The sequence below is a fragment of the Rattus norvegicus genome, chromosome 18, assembly GCF_036323735.1.
Source record: "Rattus norvegicus strain BN/NHsdMcwi chromosome 18, GRCr8, whole genome shotgun sequence".
NCBI classification, from domain to species: Eukaryota; Metazoa; Chordata; class Mammalia; order Rodentia; family Muridae; genus Rattus; species Rattus norvegicus.
In genome coordinates this window covers 72,703,598-72,721,457 of record NC_086036.1, presented here as the reverse complement: position 1 = coordinate 72,721,457, position 17,860 = coordinate 72,703,598, and the positions used below count along the sequence as shown (strand labels likewise).

Genomic DNA, 17,860 nt, shown 5'->3' with positions numbered 1-17,860 from the left:
CATCTGTGAGAGAAGTGGCCATTGTTTCTCCAGCCCCATGGTGATGCCTTTTAAATATCCTTTAAAGTCCGCCAAGAAGCGCCAATAGTGGGGAGCATCTTCAGTCAGGGGAGCCTTTGGCAGCTTCGAGCTGGGAAGTCATCCATGGTGGACCCAGAACTACCTTAGAAAGTATTTCTGCAAAGGGTCACATTTCGCCTCTTCTGTTTATTGCATCTGAAAGGCATTTTCAGCATAAAACTATTATATGGGTTTGGATTTAACATCACAGTGACGAGGAAGCCATGACGCTCACCCCGTCACCAAGTCTGCCAGGAACTGGAGAGATTCTAAGGTCATGGATTGGCCCCCAGATGTTGAGGGGAATCACAGGCTAGCCTAACCTTTAATAATCATCTGTGAAGGAAAGCTGCTTTCAAAAAATAATTTATTCAAATACTTTATGCCAAAATAACTCTAAAAAGCATTCGTTTCTGAGTTGCTCCCGAGCAAATACGCACTTAACTACATGAGCGCATCCATTACTTCATAGCTTTTTTTTATTATAGACTTTTTATCCACATGAATGTTAAAGAAACTACAACAGAGTTAAATACCATTTTTGATAACATGATTATATTCTTAATTACACTCAATATTAAACTGTAAAATATTTCCAGAGGAATACAGTCTTCATACAGCAGGCAAAGTACCAGAGAGGAAGGGGCCGTGTGTGTCTGTCCAGCTTGCTATGAAAAAGCAGGTTTGTCTAACCGTAAGTCCCCATTCCCAGGATTGCTCTTCTGTCTTCTTTCCACTACGAATCACTTCTGGAAAAGCAAAGGACAGTCGTATGGCGCTGCGGAGACCACACGAACATTTGTTCCTCACTTAGCACCTCCTACCCTCTGGGATCAGCTATGCTTTAAAAACACAAATATTCCAACTTTGGTTCCACCAAAAGATGTGACAAGCATCGACCGCTCTGGTTGGCTCCCCCCCCTCCCCCCTCCTAATGAATGACCGCCACAGTCTATTTTACATGGTCGCCCATGCTGCCTCGAGGTCACTTGTCCTTGGCTTCTCTCGAACCTGGTTCTGAGGCCCAGGCCCCGTCAGTTTGCAGCTCCTCTTTCTGCTAGGTCCGAAGTGCTCAGTGGTGGGTCGTATCTTACAGAACGTAGGTAAGTGGGTATGTCGCCTGGGAGAAAGCAAAAGCACATGACAACCTAAGCGTAACACGACCAGATAGTGAGAACAGCTAAAATGATGGAGGAGATATTTTTATTAGTTTCAATACATTTCAAATAAGTGTGTGTGTGTGTGTGTGTGTTGTATATGTACACATATAGGTTGTTGTGTATGTATGCACACAAGAGTACATGCATGCTTCTGAGTATGTATGTGGAAGTCACAGGTCAATGTTGGTGCCTTCCTACCTCACTTTTTTTGAGGCAGGGTGAACCTGGGGTCTCTGATTTAGCTAGGCTGGATGACTAGCAAGCTCTGGGGATACCCTTGTTTCTGCTTTACCAGTGCTGGGGGGTTCAGAAACACGGGGCTGTATGATTGAGAGGCATCCAAACTCAGGCCCTTATGTTGGTGAAGCAAGCACTTTGCTGACCTGGATACATTTTTTAAATGTAAGTGTGCTTCGTATCTTTGTATCTGCATAATTCAAAATAAAGGAAAACTTAAAAAAAAAAATGAAAGCAGCCTTTTAGAGTAGGAGAAAGAATTCAGCAGAAGCCTGGGATGCAAGAGTGACCTTCAGGGCTGCAGACCGAGAAGAGACCCCGCCCTTCTATGATGCGTAGACAACAGCAAAGCCAAAGCCATTGTGCAGGATTACACTGCGGTAATATTTAGTGTCCTGTCTGTTCCTCAGCAGTTCTAGTATCCAAGGAAGTCAAACAGACAAGGACTGTGGATCCTGGCATTTGCAGTTGCCAGCTATGTGACCTCCCTAAGCTTCAGTGTTTGAATCTGTGAAATAGGGGCTGAAACGGGATCTACCTTACAGACTTAGCAGCATCTACCTTACGGAGCTGTGAGCCACAAAGGTAATAGAGCAAACTCCATTTGGTTCTGGATCTGGCACAGTCACTACTAAAGTAACGGTAGATGTTATCATTATAGCTCGGAGAGCAGTGTGCCACTGTGAATGAGCTGTCCTGTGACACATTTCCCACCTACGTAAAACAATTTAATTATTTCCTGGTGTCGAATGACAACTTGCAAAAGTATGAAGGTAATTAAAAAAATAAACAGTGATAATTACATCAATGCTGACATTGTAACAGTTTCTATTTGGGGTAGAGATTCCAGGTAGGTTATACTGAGGTCTACACAGCAGCTGGTCAGAGCAATAGATCTAGACAAAGAAGAATACCAGAAGTGATTCTGAAGTTAAAGATGGGCCCAGAGGCTACAGAGGTGGGCTCAGTAGTTGAGAGCACTTAACTTCTCTTCCAGAGGACAGGGTTCACTATCCAGCAGTGAGAAGACTCACAGCCATCTTTAACTTCAGGATGACACTTTTGACCTCTGTGAACTCCTGCACATGCATAGTGCACATACATACAGGATGCACACACACACACACACACACACACACACACACACACACACACACACACACACCAGGGAAGCGCCCAGCTAAGTATCCACATGTAACTCTTGGACACACACACACACACACACACACACACACACGTGCACACACAAACACACACATACACACACAGGCACAGGCACACACACACACGCACACACACACGCACATAACACAGGAAATGTTTAGAAGGGCCCAGGACACACACACACATACACACACACACACATGTGCACACACAAACACACACACACACAGGCACAGGCACACACACACATACACACACACACACATAACACAGGAAATGTTTAGAAGGGCCCAGCTAAGAATCTACACGTAACCCTTGGACATGTTTCTCTCTCCTTGCTTTCCTGAGCTCTCAATACAACAGACTAGCCAAGCAAAACAGTGCCTAATCTAATGGGGCTTGTTTTAGTAGATGTTTTAGAGATAAATAAACTAAACTACCCTCCACACAGCTGGCTTCTAAGCACATAGAATTCATTGCCCCAAAGGGGACAGGCGCCTAGGTTGAAGAAAGGCTTTAAATAAATCCACTGATAATGAATATATTAACGGAGAGTTAAGAGTGTTCCGTGCCTGTGCCTCAACTGTGAGCTCGATGCTAATATGGCTAACTTGGCTCTTCTGCTGGAATTACAGCTACTGTGCCGGCCTGGGTAGACACTTTAATTTGACACACCATGGAATTTCCTATGTTCTCACAGAGGGCCAAAGAAGATTTGTGGAGCAGCAATATGTTGCTGGGCTTATTAAATGGATTGCCTGTGGTTTTGAAAAGCTTCCTCCCCTTAATATTCATATTGGAATCCACTGGGTGGCATGAACACTGCCTTAAGGGTCACTCTTGCATAAGATGCTAATGCATTAGGCCCTAATTTGGAAACCTGTGGTCACTCAGGAAGACAGAACCATTCTCTCCCCCGGTGTAATGATTTTTATCTTGTAATCTCTCTTGGGGTAACTCCTCGCAGGCTCTACACACCGAAAGTCTGAGACTAACAACATGGTCGTCATTCTCTGCTTGGCTGGGTTAGCTAAGCAGTTAAGTAACCGCTAATCTTCCCAAAGCACCAGGGTCTACTTAGAGAGATCCCTGTTGTCTGCAAGGATGGAGACAAAAACAGCAAGGGGGGAAGCATTAGTTACTAAGCATAAATCAATCTCTCTCCCCACCGTGGCACAGCCATGCGCTACGCCGCTGGCAGAGATTTCACAACTGTGAGAGTCACTGTGTAGGTGCAAGACGGGCTTTTGGGACAAGCAGGGAAGATAGGATGGGAGGGAAAGGAAGAAAGACTCATTGAAGTTCCTACACATGCATCAAGCCACCCTCTGATGGATGAGTCTCGCAAACACGGAGTCAAACATCCAATACAATATCTTTTATGTCAGGCTCACAAATATGCAAAATCAACTCATGTTGGGGGCAGGACATGGGAGAAACTGGCTGGGAGCGAGGCAAGATTATCATCATCGAATGCTTGAAACTTAAAGCAAACTTATCTTGCAAATCCTGACTCCATTTTGACGGCAGACTTCGCCATTTATTGGACGTCATAATTGCCAAATGAGTGTCATAGGAAGGTTATTTTTAAACACTCATGTTAATATTTTTCCATGATTCAAAGAAAATTAGTTTGGCATTTTCAGTACCTATTACCACTCATTTGGGTTGTTCTTCTCTTGATTATCTTGATATCCTGATTTAAGAGGAATCTGCACACCATAAAGCAATTCTCATTCACTTTAGTAGTACCGACTCTCTCTACCACAGACTGGAAAGAAACCCAACAAGTCAACATCAGACTTAGTAAAAATATTTCAGTTGAGAGTCAAACTCACAGGAACCTTTGAGTTTCGCTTTATGGAGATTGGACAGGATACTTTTACTTTAATCTCTGCTGAGAACAAAGCGACCAGGATGGAGTAAACAACATTGTGTCTATCTAAGGCTATGTGCCTTGGCACCTCCTCCTAGCTTGGTAACACAGATAGAAAATGTTACTTCTCCCCTCTCTGTGTTTCATTTCCCCATGTACGGAATGAAGAGACAGCCTAGGAGTGTTTCACAGGATTTGGAGAGACAGATGAAATGTGACGTTATCATTATCAAAGCAAATACTGAAATAAACTCCTGAAAGAGTTGGCGGCAGGGCCAGCCATCCGCCTGTGGTAGATGCACAGTGGGGAGAAGAGAAGTGCTCACGGGCAAGAGGAAGAACAATGGACCTCCTTTGTCAGGATTTTCCTCCCATATAGACTCTATCGAGTTAAAAACATGATGTCTCACCCCTTCTGAAGGGAGTGGATAAAATGCACCTCTTGCCCAGAGCAGGAGGAAACGCTACCCCGAGCCTTGGGAGGTGGCTCGGTAGGTGAAGTGCAAGGACTTGAGCTCTGATCCTCCTGTACTTAAGAGAGAAAACCTGGGTCTGGTGGCCCATGTCTGTAACTCAAGTGCTGGGGCGAGGGGATGGGTAGAGACTGGTGGATCAGGGTAGCTTGCTGCCGCTAGTCTAGCTGAAGTGGTAACTTCCGGTTTCAGTGAAGATACTGAATCAAAAAGTAAGATAGGGACCAATATAGGAAGACAGCCCAGCATTGACTTCAGGCCTCCACATTCTGCATGGACAGGTGGTCATGCATAGTTACATACATGCACACACACACACACACACACACACACACACACGCGCGCACACACGTGCACACGCACGCACACACAAACTTCCACATGCACGCGCATGCACGCATACCCTGGACTTGCCCTGACTCAGAAATTCTGACCCTTACGTCATCCTATTTTCACAGAAACAATTGTGCTTTACGTTTTTTGCAGGCTTACAATTCCAATTAACAGGTGTGTCTTCCTCGAAAGTCTTCAAAGGCTGTTTCTGAAATTCTTGGGCATGCTTTGACTGTAATCAGAGAATTCTCACTGCCTGCTTTCCCTTACGTTTAGATTTTTGTCTTTTTAAATTGTTGCCAGGAATGTGACCTTGAAGCTGGTTTCATTTGAAAGAACTGTTTTGGTGTAGGGAGAGGCCAACTCACTATTCCCTGGACAGAAAGTCTCCCTAGTCTATTTTACTCCTCAGTTCATGTCACCATGGCTAGTGACTCACCGAGAGTCAAACTCGGGAAGACTTTGGTGACATTGGTGAGAGATGACACACTGCCATTGTTTCAGGGGGGCAGAGAGACTCCCACAGAGAAAGACACATCAGAACAGAATGATTATTGTTTCTGAAGACAGGAATAGAGACGTTTTCACATTTTGGAGTTTGTCATGTCATTTCTAGGAAGTCCTTAGCCGTTCATTTCGGAAGTCAGAGCCTGGGATGACAAACACATTTGCTACATTGACTTAAACACTCCATACAACTTCCTCAACCCCTCGGGCGGGCTATTACCAACACCTCAATAAACAAACACCCCAGCACTGGCCGGAAGGATTATTGAGAAAACCTGCTTCTGCTGGCAATCTCACCTTTTAGCTTTTGCTGAGATGGGCGCCAAGCTTCTCTTTCCTGATCAAGCTCGCTGCATAGGGGATCTGTAAGACAGAAACAAGCAAGGCCTTCAAGCTGGAGACAGAAGCTGAGGGGAGACCCTTCACTCCCCTTAACAATGCCAGTGGATCTTTCCTGCAGAGAGGAGAGCTCCCTCCGCTCAGCAGTGTGAGCATGCTGGGGTGCAGCATCGGAAAAGCTACTCACAGGCAACGACAAACCGGTTTGCTGCTACAGATCACTGAGGTTAATATGAGGCATTTTCTTTTTAAAGGGTATTAATGGTTGGTATTATTAGCATTTGACAAGTGAGTTACAGTGTTGAAATAGGTCCAACGTCACAAAAGATGAATGTGATTACAAACTAGTTCAAGGCGATCGGTTTAATTAGAGTGTTTTCTTTATAAAAACATGCTATCGTTGTGAATCACGAAGAAGGCTAAACATAAATTATTACTGCGGGTGAATTCTCAATTACTGATAAGAAGAGCTAGAAATAACCGCACTGAATGGGAGACGTGGTTCATTCTATCTGGAGGGACTTGGGGGTGAGTCTCAAGAGTGGGTTGTGAATGGAAGCCTATCACATTTGATATGCGACTTGTCATTAGAAAATCCAAATGGCCGAGAGCAGACACATACATTATTTACACCTGCTTTTATACTGACCCCGGTCAGGCAACTCTGCCATTGTGCTACCTGCCCGCATCATTATGAGGTTAAATTTAGGACTCTAAATTTGCATCTCTGTTACATTTGAGGAAACAAATGCCCAGCCCCCTCTTTTGATATTTTATTTATTTTTATTTTGTGTGCATGATTGTTTTGCCCGCACGTGTGTGTGTGTGTGTGTGTGTGTGTGTGTATGTGTGTGTGTGTGTGTGCACATCGACTTCATGCAGTGCTGTGGAAGGCAGATGGAGGTGTCAGACTCCTGGTAATAGTTATAGACCGTTGTGAGCTACCATGTAGGTGCTGGGAATTGAACCTGGGTCCTTTGAAAGAGCAGCCAGTGATCTTAACAGCTGAGTGAACTCTCCAGCCTCAATACTCAGTCTTTCGGAATGTAACCCAAAAGATAGCTGTTACATACAGGTAGTAAGAGGAAAAATATAATAATTTTCCTTCACTTAGATAATACTTCCCTCCCTCCTCCTCTCTCTCTCCTTCCCTCCCTCATCTTTCTTCCTTCTTTTCTTTACAGCTCAGGCTGAATTGAACTTGTGATCCCTCAGCTTCCCAAGTACTAGAACTCTATGTGTGCACCACTGTGCTTGGCTGTGGAATATTTTAACATGTCGTTAATGGATTTCGTCACTCCCAGCCTTTTACTGGATGTTGACTTTATTCTTTCCACTCATGGGTCCACACATGGACCTTTATCAATAGAAAGAGACCGTGAGATGACAATGCTGCCTGCGGTGACTAAGATAAGCAGGGCCATTTTGCTATAAAACTGGTCACTTGAATCGGGCAGTGTCCTAATGGACAAAAAGAAGATAAAAATAAGCACCTTGACATTTTGAATCAGGAGCACATCTGATAACGCGCAGGTAGCAGTGCTGAAATTAGCGAAACACACAATGGCATAAAGTGTTCAGTGTTCCTCTCATAATGTAGGATGTGGGCCGAGACCATCTAGGTGGCTATGACAAGGGCAGTTAGATAGAGACACAAGTCACCTCTTCTCATGGGAGGTTATCTTATACCTGTCATTCAGAGACACCCTTGAATGGAGACTTTCCATTTTGGTGTAGGCTGTAGATAACAAAGGATCTGGGTGACCTCTCTTGTAAGTTATACAGTATGAGAGTCTTGAATGGAGTTTTATTATTTAGGATAGCAAGATCTGATATAAACCTCTGGGTAAGCTAAGTTAACAGTAAGACATACTCACTTCACTTTCTTGTTTACGAAGGGTATTTAAAACGAGAATCAGATACTGCAGGACTTTATAGGGGCAAGTTAAGTGCTGGGCAGTGTAGGGGAGAAAGTCACAGCATCCTGGACTACTCACCGAAGTGAGTAAACCACATGCTAACCCAGAGAAAACTGCAGGAATGACGCTACTGTCAGCCAAATCTCCCCTCTCCCCTTTCATGGCTCCTCCCCTCCACTCTCCTTCTTCCCCTCCCTTGCTCATATTCCTCTAGCTAGGAAAGACAGGGGCTATCTCCAGACGACAGCACCAGAATCTCAGAGCTCCGGGTTAGACTTTAGATGGCCATGGGGAGTTGTCCTCAAACAAATGCAGGTTCCAATGTGAGCATCTTAGGAACAAGGATAAAATAAAGCCAGGCAAGGCAAGGACAAAGAGCAAGCACGTCTGGCCCTGAATCAGAAATGATAAAGATTATCACACGGCCCACTTGTTCCTTACATCTATACTAGTTTACGGAGTCCAAGGCACACTTTCCCCAGAACATTTTTACATCTCTGAAATTGGGCGTGTGGTGATCGATGGTGTATTAGAATTACAGTCAGAAGCTTTTTTCCCTCTGTGAATTATTAGGCAACAGTATCTTGTTCAATTGATGGTTTCTCAGACTCTATAGAACACAATACTGGATTTACAGACGTCAGCAAACACTCCTGACTTGGGAACTTCGTATTCTAGGGGAGCTGTTGAACTACTTAGGCCCATGGAAGCCTAGTGCAGGACGTACGAAAGCTCCCTTTTCATTTTGACCAGTGTGGAAATACAAGGTCTGGATAGAGAACTTAGGTCTTCTCCGATGACCCTAAGAGGTCAAAAGCATTGGTGTCATACCATAAAAGATATCTTTCTAGTTTGTGCCAAAGGACAGTTGGTTTGAGTTCAGACACTCAGGAGAGTCAATGTCTGGAAGCTGGAAACATGAGCAGAATGCCCCACAATGGAGGGACAATGGAGTCATTGTTAAGACACAGGGCACTTGAACACCAGTGGGAAAAGGTCAGAGTCTGTCTGTACAGAAGAGTCTGACAGAAGCTTCTATGGAAGTTCAGATTTTCATCGAGGCTTGCAAGGACCTCCCTAACACATATACTTAGCCACAAAAGCAAAGCCGCTCAATGTCTCTGGGAATCGTTTTGTAAAAATACAAGACGGGAACAGTTCTGTCTTTTATGGAAATTTGGTCCAGTTCTCCTCCCAAGGAACACTAGACAACATCCAAGGAAGGATGGCTGTCACACAGAGGCTGTGTTCTCACTTAGGAGCTGGCTCAGAAGTGCTTGCAGTTCCTCAGGAAAGAGCTGCCATGTTCCCATCACAGGGAAGCGGTAAGCTGATTTTACAAGTTTATTATGAATGAAACGTCAATACTAAATTTGTCGCCTGAATGTAATTTTAATTGAAGGCTTTTGGTGGGGCACTTCCGTTTCCCCAGCTGCGTGTGACTGCAGCTTTCTATGACAACAGCAGAGGGCACTTCAAGACTGGAGCATTTGTGGCATCTCTTCTAAGCCTTGCTGTCAGACAGGTTCAGGGGCTAAGTCTGGGTCTAGCCCTGGATGGATGGGGTGCTCTGTACTGGTAACTGACAGCATTCTTGAAGATCTTGGGGTTCGAGGAGTGTACCTCAGGCAAACCCACAATAATTGCTTTTACAGATGTACTTTCTTAAAGAACGATTGCCAAATTAACAATGAAAAAGAAATCTTATCAAGTTTCTGCTATAAATCATTACATTTTTCCAGGACTTAAGTCTATTTCAGTTAAAAGGTTACGTACTGAGTAGAACACCTTCACTTTCTTTCCAACCCTAATAGACAATGTATTTTACTTTTTAAAATTGAACACACTCTCCTCGAGATCCTGTCTCTTATTATGCTAAACACTTAACATTTTCACAAACTTGCTAAATTTTAAGGGTTTTGGATTTGGCTCATAAGTAGAGAAATGCCTGCTCTTTTGTAGAAATAAATCTAGCTTCATGAAGAAACACTTTAAGCATTTGAAAACTCAGAACAGGGATGGCAGAGTTTATTTTTTTTTCCACACAAGTAGTAGAAAATTCAAATTTTCAGTATTATTTTAAGAGTTAGCTCGTGGCCATTTATAAGTGTTAAGTAAGCTAATTCTGCATGTGCTTTAGTGCTAACATCCTGATATATACACACTCGTTTATAAATGCACAAGGAGACTCCATCATTTGACTGTATATCCATTACAAGTTTGTATTCAACAAACTGGAATAAGAAGGAACAGGAATTACAGTCAGCAGAGGATCTAAAAATGTAGGAACCAAAGAAATTCATAATTTTCTTTTTATGGCAATGACACCCGAGATGCTTTCCATGGAAGTGTTTTGAATAGGAACGCCGTGTAACAATGCAGAAGAAATGTGCTGTGCGTGTACAGGAACCATTACCCAAATATGATGGTTTTAATTAATTAATTAATTAATTAATTAATTTATTTATTTATTTTTGGTTCTTTTTTTCGGAGCTGGGGACCGAACCCAGGGCCTTGCACTTCCTAGGCAAGCGCTCTACCACTGAGCTAAATCCCCAGCCCCTAATTTATTTTTAATTCTCCAGGATTGCAAGTTAGGCTAGGTTTTTACTTCATCTGAGAAAAGAGTGTGTATTCTGTGACATAGACTTTGAATATGAAATGGCCACAGAGGTTTACTTCGTTACCAGGAGGCAAAGTTCGCAACCACATTTATGTAAAGAGAGATCATTGGACTAAAGCCAGGAGAGCAAATGAGAGAGTGACACTTTGTCACTTCTTGATAATCTTCCTGGATTCTCTGAAGACATCCCCTCGGCTGCCTTACAGATACAGAAAGCTGAATAAGGAACCAGATTGTGCAAACAACATCGAGCCTGTTGTGTTATTTCTAAAGTTAGGTAGAAGAATTCCATAATGGGTCCTTCCTGCCCCAAATCAACTCTGACACCTGGCCTATTCGGTTCCAGCAGACATTATTTTGGGAAGGGTCATACTATTCTGCTGGCCGCTCATACTGGTGACATACCTCATGGTTTCCAGGTGCATATTCTTCATGTGACTTTGGATTATAATATTATCCCCACCAGGTTCAGCCTTACAGAAGCTCCTTTTGGAGAGAATGACACTCAGGGGATGGACCGTGAGTCCAAGTTGGTAGACCTTACGGTGTGTCTGCTAGTTGCAGGGAAATAATAGCATGGGAACTCTCTGGAATTCACTAGTGCGCCTTCCTTTACTGGTGTGAGAGAACACCTGGGACATCAAGGCCGACCAGGGAAAAACTGAGAAGGAATGGAAAGGAATGGGTGTATTGTGTGGGGGTGGGGGAAGGTGATTGGTGCAACAATGTTTCAGGTGTTGAAGGCTATACATGGGGCTGGGTTCTGGAGACAGCCCGGTTGTCTTATTGTAGGGGACCCAAAAAAGAGGAAGAAGGAAAAATAAGCCATGTTTGTTTTATTAATTTTTATGTTGTTTGCCTGTAAATGTCTGTACAGGAATTACACTGAACCTAAAAAGGTGTGTGTGTGTGTGTGTGTGTGTGTGTGTGTGTGTGTGTGCCGTGCACACACACATGTGCACTAGCACATATGTGTTGGGGGATTGTGTCTTAACTTTCCAACACTGTTTCATTCACCCCAGGAACACTTTACTGCCTAGTGCGGCAAGACGTAATAACATTTGCTGTGTTTAGTAATACCAACTTGTATCTTGCATGTATCTAGAAAGACATTAGACATTTTTTCTTCTAGCAACACTGCATGATATTATATGGATACACCATTCTTTCCCCTGTTACTAAAGAAACTGTCAAAGGAAATTAAGACGTTGAAATTAAGCAACTAGCTTTAAAGGCCACCCTGAAATGAACACCCAACTCCTTTCCTATAGCCCACTTTGCTCTATTTGTGGTCATCCGGAAATCCCAATTCTTGTTTGTTTCTTGGCCTGCAATTTCCGTTTTAAAAACCAGGGGGAAAAAAAAGACACCTTATGTTAATTAAGTCAGGTCTTAACATTCTGTCCCCCTTGTCTCCCACCCCATATTTATATTCTTCCTTGAGGGGGAAAACAATAAGCCTATTCACTATAAGGAATTTTAGCTCTTACCATCGGAAATCAAAGGCTGAGAAGAGTCAGTAACTTTGTTTTCACTCTCTGTGTGCAATGTCTTATCGATTAATTAAGAATATCCTCAGGTGCCCAGTGAATTTAAGTATAAACAAAAACAACACACACACACACACACACACACACACACACACACACACACACACGCGCGCGCGCGCGCGCGCGCACCAGCACCAACAATAATGATACCACTACCACCAACAATAACCAAAACCCACAAGAACAACACTCTGAGCAAAATCTGGTATAAAGACTTTCCAATCCTGGAGTTATTAACGAGCATCTGAGACCACAGTGGGAATGTCACAATCCTTATAAATTCCACTTTTAGCTGAGACCCCTAAGCAGAAGAGGTAATGAATCTTCGATTGCTTTAACCACTCTCAGGAGTCTCTGTGAGCACGGGCATGCCTCCTCCTTCCATACAAAGAAAGAACTAGCAACCATCTTTCTCAAACAATCCTGACAGAACGACACATTTGATCTTAAGACACTTCAGACATGCTCAGTGGTCTGAGGGTAGAAACAGATCAACTAAAAACATCAAATGACCAAAATTACGACAACCGAGCTTCCAAAAATCGGCACAGATCTTTATCCAGATGCTTTTAAAACAATCTCGAAAATACCGAGTATAAATTATGTTTCCTATTGTTTGCTCTTTGGAAAATGAAGACGCTTGGGGGGGGGGGGGGCTGATTTAAAACCCTAGGGCTTAGACCAGATGCGTCTGCCTGGGGTAGGTTCAGAAAACAAAACCTCAAAACAAGAGCCTTCTGTCTCTCTGTGTCCTCCTGACTACTGCTTCCGTTTAAAGAGATCACTTTGAGTCTAGGATAGAGAAGAAGGCTTCCTGTGGAAATGATTTGTTTCTTTTCATCAACCCTAGAGTGCCCGTAATTGGTTAATTGTGTGTATACTCCGCTCTATTGACTAGGGAGGGCCCGACTGGTGAGGGGTGCAGAGAGCAGGAGCTAGTATCCCTTCTGTGAATTCCCATCACATCCCCACATGGTGCCTGTGAATTTGTGCAGGGAAAGAATGCTGGGTACCTCTAGTTTGCCCACAGAGGCGATGCACACATCTGTGTATTAACACATGGGAGGTAGTTACAGCTAGAAGAAACACACTGACACATCTGTTTACTCTGAGCCTACGTAAATCCCTTGGCAATTAGCATCTCAACCAGCTGAGAAGTAAGTGGACCAAAGGATTGTCGAGCAAAACAGTGCGGCATGCATTGAGGGCTTTGAACGCAAATCAGGGATGTCGCCGACATTTATAAACAGAAAGGCATCTTACGATTTGTAACTGCTGCACCATCTCTTCTCGGTAAGCCAGTTCCCTTTTCACCTGGTCCTGGAAGTTATCTGGGGAAGAGAGAAACACAAGGGAACTCATGAAGATGTAAGATCCAGGTTTAGTGTACATTTGTCGCTCCAAATCCTACACTCCTGGTTTGAGGATTCGACCAACCTTGGAAAATCATCAACATGACCCTGAACTCGTAGTAAAGAAAATGGAGTATCTTCCGCCCACACAGCGTCGTCTCGGTGTGTCAGAGATAGAGACCCCAAGAGCAGAGCTTCTGAAATTCTTTCTACTCAGGAACCCGTTTCATCTGAGAAACATTTGTGTGACCCAGGTACGTAGGTTGAGAGATAGGTCTACGGGAGTTTGTTTTATTCTCTAGCATCCTCAGGTGGCTGTGCCTCATCTAGCTTGATGTAAAGAGTGAAATGTTGGCAGACTCTCTGATACGCCAGGATATCTTTAGCATTTGTCAGAGTCGATCGATATTCTGATCTTGTAATTATCAATACCGAGGACGTGGTTTTGCATAGATGGGTACCACAAAATGGCAGAAGCAGGCACAGAGCCATTTCAGAAACTGTTGGGAATTTTATCCTTAATCCAAAACCAAAATTCTTTTATTGATTCTTTTAGGAAAACTCAAGTCAGCAGCTCAAACAGCGATTAAATGAATAAAACAAAACAAGCATTCTAGCACAATATACTTAAAAGATAAATTAAATTGGTATTTTTTTTCCTTTTTGAGACAGGGTTTCTGTGTGTAATAGCCCAGGGTGTCATGGACTTGCTTTGTAGACCAGGCTGGCCTCGAACTCACAGGGATCCTCCTGTCTCTGCCTTCTTAGTGATGAAGTTAAAGGCATGTGCCACCACACCCAGCTAAATTGATCCTGATATGCTGAAGAACAATGACAGGGAAATATAAAAAAAATTACAAGTTTGAGATTCTTGAGAGATGTCACAAGGACTAGCTGTTCTAGAGGCCCCTGGGGACCCTCATGGCAGCTCACAACTGTAATTCCAGGGTCCTATATCTTCCTGCCTTCTCTATTGGCACTTGACACGTAGTGCACAGACAGATATGCAGGCAGGACATCCATATACATAAACATAAAATAAAATAATTAAAAATAATCTTCTGGGGCTGGAGAGATGGCTCAGCGGTTAAGAGCACCCGACTGCTCTTCCAGAGGTCATGAGTTCAATTCCCAGCAACCACATGGTGGCTCACAACCATCTGTAAAGAGATCTGATGCCCTCTTCTGGTGTATCTGAAGACAGCTACAGTGTACTTATATATAATAAATAAATAAATCTTTAAAAACAAAACAAAAAAAAAATAATCTTCTGTAACTAAATCATTGCGTTTAAAGAGCACTTTGTGTGGTGATTACGAAATCGGAAACGCACAGTTCTTAAGCCTGTTCCTGTAGCGTTTATTGGCTCTGCCTGGCTTGTTCAACAAGCCGGTGGTGGCCAGTGGGGAAATAGCACTGCACAAGGAGGCAAGCACATGCCTTGATTCACCATGCGTCTGATTTTCAGCCAACTTTTGGTCATTTAATGTTCAGAAACCTTTTACTGTTGTCCCAGTTTGCCTGATTCCTACGTTCTCTTATGTGACCCCACTTGGGGGTTGTGCCCTGTGGTGTATTAGTTGTAGTCTAAAGTATGTAGGAAGACTTACATGGGTTAAATGAAATCACTAGGCAATGCTATACGAGACTGGCATATTCATGAAAGTTATGTGCAGCGGGTCCTGGAGTTAATCCCCAGGGATACTGAAGGGTGACTACATTTGAAAAATATGGCTCCAGGGACTAAGCCACTACCTAAAGACTATACATGGACTGACCCTGGACTCTGACCTCATAGGTAGCAATGAATATCCTAGTAAGATCACCAGTGGAAGGGGAAGCCCTTGGTCCTGCTAAGACTGAACCCCCAGTGAACGTGACTGTTGGGGGGAGGGCGGCAATGGGGGGAGGATGGGGAGGGGAACACCCATAAAGAAGGGGAGGGGGAGGGGTTACGGGGATGTCGGCCGGGAAACCGGGAAAGGGAATAACACTGGAAATGTAAATAAGAAATATTCAAGTTAATAAAAAAATAAATAAATAAAAAGAAATGTCTTTAGTATATTTTAGAGAGGATGCATGCTTAGTCTTTGCTAAAATATTAATGGCATTATATATTATTTAATAGAAAATAAGTTATATAATGCTCCAAAATATTAATAATCAACATTTGATGAACACGAGTTCATGAAATTATTTGTACATATGAATACAGACAGAATTATATTGTATATGTTTTTTCTCTTTTCTTTTTATAGGGATGATAAATTCTCTTCATTGAAGCTGATAATCTTGACATGATAATAAACTTTCATTTGATATAATTAAAGAAAACACAACCCCCCCCAAAAAAAAAGAAAAATATGGCTGACAGCACCCTAGAGTCTCCTAACCCTTTTAGGCCTCTCTTCCTCTCCTTTCCTCTCCTCTCTTCTCTTTTTCCCTCTCCTCTCCTCTCCTACTTTCACCTCTAAATGTGGGGAGGAAGACTTTACAGTAGAGGGGCCAGGGTGGGCCAATGAGGGGGTGTGGGGGTGCTGAGCAGGGAAGTAAACAGTATCCTAGGGAGGAAGGAGGAAGGGGCATCTCAGGTGACCTGGCAGCTGTGGCAGAGGGCAAGGGGGAAATGCTGGGAACACTGCAAGCCATCCACCCACTCTCCAGCTTTCAAACAGGCATTATGTTCCTTGTCTCTGGACCCTTGTTCCGGCTGTGGTCTACTCTTACAGCCAGCACCTTCATTTTCCTAAATCCCAGTTCTAACACTTCTTCCCTGTAAAAAGTCTTCCAGTTCCCTTGACTCTCCTGCCAGAATCAGCTATCTTTCTTTTGGACTCTTCCAGCCAGTTGCCCATATCCCCGCTAACACATCCATAGTATCTGTTACTAGCCGGAATCCACCTGTCTTCCAGCGAGCTATATACTGAGTTCCTAGGTCAGGAAGGAGATTGAGAAAAACACATCAGTATCATCAAAGGGCCAGGGCTGTGTTGCCATTGGTAAGAGCCCTGCCCTGGGTTCCCGAGCTTTCACAGGAAGGAACCAGTGTGGATGATGCCCCAGAGAAAGATTCTTGCTCTAGCATTTTACGATTTGATGACAGAGCAAACTGATTTGAAAGCACCCTTTCTGCTTTCCCTTGCCAGGAACAAAGTGCCTTATTCTGTTATGCTCTGATACTGATTAGAAGTTAGGTACGGGGTTGGGGATTTAGCTCAGTGGTAGAGCGCTTGCCTAGCAAGCACAAGGCCCTGGGTTTGGTCCCCAGCTCCGGAAAAAAAAAGAAAAAAGAAAAAAAAAAAAAAGTTAGGTACTGTGTGACGAGTTGGCAGCCATCCCACAGCGGGAGGCTCTGGAGTGGGTCAGAGTCCACAGTGGGCTAAGGGCAACAAGAGAAGCACCCACCACAAACTGCCCTGGTATTCACACCTTCTCCCATGGCCTGCCCCCAGAATTTCCATATAGCTACCATATTCCCAGATAAGAGTCCTTCCTTCCTTCCTTCCTTCCTTCCTTCCTTCCTTCCTTCCTTCTTCCCGTGAGAAGAGAACTTTCCTCACAGCAGATTCCTCTGTTCATCCAGTGATCTACCCAGAGCGGCAACTGAGGGGTGGCGGGAGGGTGAGGATAAAGGGCAGCCAGGAGCTGGTGACCTAACTGGCGTATTTGCCTGGAAGAATCCCTAGGGATTCTAGGGATTCTAGGGAAGAAAGTTCTAGGGAGTAGGGTGGAACAGCAAAGGGCAATTTAAAGAGGCAACTAGACATTCCCTAACTGATGCTCAATGCCCTGCTGAAATGCAGTGAATACAGTTCCTTAAGAGGCCGAACATCAAGGGTTGGAGAAATGGTGTTTTTCTTAAATTGGAGTGGGAAAGGGCGTCAATGGCAAAAGGCCAAGAGCAAAGCATTTATGAATCTTTTGTTTTATTTTGTTTGAAACCAAGTTTGGCAGTTTAGGCTAGCCTCAAACTCATTATGTAGCTGAGGTTTACCCTGATCTCCTAATCCTCCTGCTTCTATGTCCCCAGTGCTGAAATTACAAACTTGCAGTACTACACCCAAGACTAATGGATTTGATTAGGGAGGAACAGAAATTTTCAGCATGAAAACAATTATACAGTCAACTTCCCACAAAATACCACAGCTAACATTTAAAAGTAAATTTAAGGAATACTGGTTACACGTCAAACAACTGATACTTCACTATTTAAGGAGATTCTGCCTGGGGGAACTGTATCTCAGGGTAGAATGCTTATTTAACATGC

General features: G+C 43.6%; 1 protein-coding gene across 1 annotated transcript in view; it reads right to left on the bottom strand.

Annotated features, from left to right (window-relative positions):
• Window positions 1-340: 340 nt before the first annotated feature.
• The window catches only part of Skor2 (SKI family transcriptional corepressor 2), a 41,669-nt gene continuing 24,149 nt past the window's right edge, over window positions 341-17,860 (bottom strand). Inside the window, exons 6-8 of the mRNA XM_039097333.2 lie at window positions 13,505-13,572; window positions 6,108-6,173; window positions 341-1,180 (exon numbers count right to left, since the gene is read on the bottom strand). Coding sequence (XP_038953261.1) covers window positions 6,111-6,173; window positions 13,505-13,572 — 131 coding nt within the window. The 3' untranslated portion in view covers window positions 341-1,180; window positions 6,108-6,110. The remainder of the gene's footprint in view (window positions 1,181-6,107; window positions 6,174-13,504; window positions 13,573-17,860) is intronic.